Source organism: Abramis brama, assembly GCF_963993115.1.
Source record: "Abramis brama genome assembly, chromosome: 8".
NCBI classification, from domain to species: Eukaryota; Metazoa; Chordata; class Actinopteri; order Cypriniformes; family Leuciscidae; genus Abramis; species Abramis brama.
In genome coordinates, this window is record NC_139970.1 from 1,868,921 (window position 1) to 1,874,154 (window position 5,234).

Below are 5,234 nucleotides of genomic sequence, written 5' to 3' on the forward strand. Positions count from 1 at the left end.
GAGAGATGAATGGATGGATGGCGGGATAGATGGAGGGAGGGAGAGATGAATGGATGGATGGAGGGATGAATGGATGGAGGGAGGGATAAATTAATGGAGGGATGGATGGAAGAAGAGAAGAATGATGAATTCTTATATAAAGATGAGATTGAGCGAGTGCCGGTGGAAATAAAATGGTTGCTGTTGCCAGAAGCACTGAAGGCTCGGAGTTTGTTTGACAGAAGTTTTGGTGAATGCTGCACACAGTTGGAATAATCTTGTTTTGTTATCTGATCGATTGGAGTGGATGCCTTTGCTTTTAAGAGTGTGTTGAAGGCGAGCCACGGTCCAGTTCCTGATGTTGTCCTCGGATCTGGTAGACCGGCCCCGTGAACGATGAAACCGGTTTCCGCGTTTACTATGAATATGGTAATCTCGGTTCATGGTCTTGAAGAGGGAGAAGAGGGAGCCTGGGAACGAGTCAGAGTTGGAGAGTTTTCTTGAGATGGTTTTGGACAAGAATGCTCGTGGTGAGATGTGAGATAATTCTTGATGGGGTGGAAATGAAATCGAATGATCGTCATCTGAATCGGGTGAGTTAATCTGTATCTCTGAATCCGTAGTGAGTTAACTTCAAGAGAACGAGACAAACAGCACTGTAAGGGGCGGCCCAATAGAAGAAGGTTTTCAAGTCAAGTCACCTTTATTTACATAGCGCTTTTAAAAGAAATTAAAACATGACTTACAAGAAGATCAACATTACCAGATATACACCCAACACTACAGAAGAACACACACACAGTTGTGTGTAAACATAAGGTTACTGTACATACATCTTACAGAATCTGAAAATGTAAAGATTTAAAACTAAATAAGAGTGATCATGAAATTTGCATGTTGTTTTTTAATTATTATTTAATGCTACCTCAACTAAGCTACTTCACTTAACAGATGTTTACGTGTTTACAAGACAAAATAACTGATTTTACAGAAATGTGTTATACTGACCAACATTCTTCAGAAAAATCCTGCAGGACCTGCAACTCTTTGGTTTTCCAGCATCTTCTGCATATTCCTAAAAACTATCACACATCAAACAGACGTATGTGTGTGTGTGCAATCTGGGAGTGGAGATACCCCACAACAATGATTTTTTGGTTAAGAAAAATAATGGCAATAAAAACATCACTTTAAAAGCAGTATCCAGCTTTATTAAAACCAAAATCCAAATGGTATATGCCATAAAACATGTGAAAAATATGTAAAAATCAAAAAACAAAACTGCTATTCATTCACTTCAGTAGACTTCGATTACACTATGACAACATATATGACTACATCTACAGTAATATAAACCCATTTTTTTCTAATAAAATTTCCCAAAGCCTGTTTTAGCCACCATACTGAAAGATCTGTAGTTGGGTTGCATGTGTTTTCATGAGATTTAAAGTAGGATTCTGTCGGTTTATTTTAATCATAAAGTTTCAACAATACCATAATGGATAGTGTTGTAATTTGCGGTTACATCATCTGTAACTGAAAAATCTCTTATCTATATAAAAACAATTTTAGCTTAATTTTAAGCAAAGCATGCAGGTCTTTAAATAATTGCTTGAGAAGTTATAATTAAGGTATTTAACTGAAGCTCTTGGTTATTCTTGGAGTTAAATCATCCTGATATGTTTTCATGATTGAGCGGGTGGCAGCGGGACTTCAGTCGGAGGGTTTGGATCACTAGCAATCTTTAAATCACGGCAGAACAACACTGGTTCTTGACCGATACCCAGTTTGTACTGCCACAGATATACAGACTCGTTTGGCTTCAGCTGAAATGTGAGTGTTTCTTCCTCTTCAGTCGCTTCGTTCCAGCTTTCGCTTTCAGTGCTGACATGTGAACCTCCATATTCTGCAGAAAAGGAGAACTGAACCTTCGCAATTAGCTTTGCAAGCCCTCCAGTTTCAGCTGTGACTGACGCGGATATGTTCCAGTTGTGTGTGATCTCAGACATCTTCTCCTTGGTGTATCCAACCTTTTTATTGATTTTCTTTTTCCATGTCACTGGTGTATTGCTGTCATTAGTTATAGTTTTAATATTCTCCCAAATGCCAAAGGATGGGCCTTTAGTTACTGCCAGCCCACCAGGAAGGAAGTTAAGAACATCAGGATGAACAGACAAGACAGCAGTGTGCTGATAATTTCTGAAGTCGATACCGCCGAACTCAACTCCCCAATCTGAGGCTGGCTTGAGGAAGTAGAAGTCGTTTGAGTTGCCCCAGTAATAGAGGCCGTTTCTGCAGTTGGGATGCAGGTTGTATTCTACACCATCCGAGTCTTGATGCATGTTTGCTGTTCTTCGATAAGTGCCCCTTTCTTGGAAGATGATGTAAAAATATTCAGTGGTTGCGACGTAGTGGTCTCCCCCTCGGCAGTTGGGATGAAGGCTGTGAACTTCAGCATCGATGTCTTTCTCCAGGTTCTTGACTCTGCGGTAGGAATTGCCCTTGATGATGTAAATGTAGCAGAGAGAATAGAGGGCACCTTCCATAAAAAAACTGACAGGTTTATTGCTTTATGGCCCTCTAAGCCCCGCCCCCTTTTGACCGTGGGAATTTCCCACGCTGTACGTACACCGTGGGAAAATCGGACTAGTGTCACGCCTCCTTATGTCCTTACGCCTCCAAAATTTCCCACGCTCAGTAGTTTTAAACAGTGTATATTAAAACTTTTTAAGAAATGTACAATAAAAACATAGTCAGAGATGAGATCAGTGTTTTTATTAAAGAAGACAGATGTACATTCATCACTTTTAAAACATTAAAACAACTTTTTTTCATTTACCAAAAATATCATTTTTCTCTAAAAGAGTTATTAAAAAATGAGTTAGTGTTATTTCAAGATGTTAAAACATTAAAACAACTTTTTTCATTTACAAAAAGATCATTTTTCTCTAAAAAGAGTTATTAAAAAATGAGTTAGTGTTATTTAAAGATGTTAAAACATTAAAACAACTTTTTTTCATTTACCAAAAATATCATTTTTCTCTAAAAGAGTTATTAAAAAATGAGTTAGTGTTATTTAAAGATGTTAAAACATTAAAACAACTTTTTTCATTTACAAAAAGATCATTTTTTAAAATGTTGACTTGTAAGCATTTAACTTTCACACAGTATTTTGTAAAACTTTGACATAAAACACAAACATTGTTAAAAAGCCTTGGTTTTTTACATACCATTCGTTAAAGGACTCAGAGTTTAAAAGATATATAAGTGTTTCCTTATGCTGGAGCAGAGTGGAGAACGTCCACTCACTCCGGTGGTCAGTCAGGACTGAGAGTGTGTGAAGGTTACAGAGAGACACAGGCAGACTCCGCCCCTAGCCCCTCCCACAACAGACGTCACCGTGGGAAAGCCCAGCAGCTCCTTTTCACTTCCCAAATAGAAAAAGCGACCGGTCAGTTCATTGTCCGAACTTAAGACTAGTGAATCAGTGTGCAGGGAGGCAAAGAGACACACCCGGGATACAAAAGTTGAAGGGTCAATTTCGATTTAAGGACATCCCTAAAATGACATCACTCACGGGAATCCCCCTCCCACAGTCACATGAGCTGTTTAAAAAGGAGCGCAAACATGACACGAGATACTTGTTGTTTTATTCAAGTAGAACACTATGGCTACATCACACCCCAAAACTCCTGAAACATTGATGAAGCTATGGAGGATTCGACCTTAGCGCCGCGAAAAAAAACACATAGTTACCAGGACCCGTTTAACGCGATGTCTCCACGAGCCGGCGGAGCGCAAATGAAATAGGCTACTTTTCACTTGTCTGGAGGACGTGCGTGTCCATATGACTTTGACAAAAAACAATCGTGAAGTCAGATTGGTTAATGGATAACGACGAGCGATTCACAACGAATACAACAGAGGATCCGGATTGGATTTTATTTTATACAGGAGTATGGAGAGATTTAAAAGATGATGGAAGTGAACCGGTTTTCATAGCAGAGTGGGCTGGATCAACCACGGGTACAAGAAACCGACTTCTCGCGGATTATTTCAATAAACACCTAGAGGATTACGTTTACATACTTTGCAGTGATTTTGGAATGGATGTACCCGAATGTTCGTGACCTATTTCTGAGGATGAGCATTTAAAATAGCCTACTACGATTTAAAATTCATGTTTCAATGGAAGGTTTACCTGTGTTTTTCTAAAATCACGTAGCTTTTTTTAAATGGAGCGACGCATTTGGATCTGCTGATGGATACGCACCAATAGGATTACCGGCTGCAACGAATGGATACCCACAGAAAAGCATCGATTGGCTGAATAAATTGTGATTATTTAATCCTTTCTATGTAAAGTATTTTGAATTGCCAGTGTATAAAATGTGCTATATTAATAAACATGCTATGCCTTGCTTCGCCTATGTCACAGGAGAAATTATATTTAATTCACAACTCTATGCTCAGTCTCATACAGGCTAGAACTGGCTCACACAAACACCCACCCCACCCCACTCCACTTTTGGACTGAGCCCTCCAACGTGGGAAAATTCCCACGGTCCACATTTAAAGGTGTACTTTTCACAATCATATACAAAAAAAAAAGACATTAAAACAATGTTTATCATTAAAATACAAAGGGTGGTAAACACACATTTGTAAAATAATCTATAAATTTAAAATACACATGTCGTTAGCGTTCATACATTTTTAATTAAAGAAAAGTTTTGTTTTCCATATATATGTAAAACTTTTTAAAAACACTGTATAAAGTTAAAATGCAATGGTTTAGTATTCGTACATTTTACAACGTTATCTGAAAATAGTTAGAATGTGGTCCTTCACATACAGATTTAAAAAAAGTTCAAAACAACGTCAACTAAAATACAATATGCTACTAACGTTTAGTTTTAAGTTCCGTATGATACATCACTCATCGACGGTAGAAACATGAATGAGTATAGATCATGTTTGAAGCCGAGTCTCTGCCCACCTAATGCTAGATTTATTTATAATTACACTAGTAAATAACATTTAAAAAAATAACAGTTGTTTAAAAAAATAAAAACTCATGTTTTAGTTAGTTTTGGACTTTAAGTGAAGTTAACAAATATTCACTAACTTACTGATTTATTCACTCTTTGATAGGATAATCCACATCTCCCAATGGAGAAATCTGTGAAACATAAGCGGTAGGCAAACAGTTTTTTTTTCCACAGACATGTTACACTTTCACATACAACTTTTTA

At 37.6% G+C, this 5,234-nt stretch overlaps 1 protein-coding gene across 1 annotated transcript; it reads right to left on the reverse strand.

Annotated features, from left to right (window-relative positions):
- Positions 1–1,192: 1,192 nt before the first annotated feature.
- LOC311088764 (uncharacterized protein) lies at positions 1,193–4,276 on the reverse strand. The gene is made up of 2 exons (XM_084123046.1): positions 3,210–4,276; positions 1,193–2,480 (listed from the first exon to the last, which is right to left on the reverse strand). Exons 1-2 carry the CDS (start codon positions 3,210–3,212, stop codon positions 1,665–1,667), a joined length of 819 nt encoding a protein of 272 aa, XP_083979172.1. The 5' UTR covers positions 3,213–4,276; the 3' UTR covers positions 1,193–1,664.
- Positions 4,277–5,234: the final 958 nt, after the last annotated feature.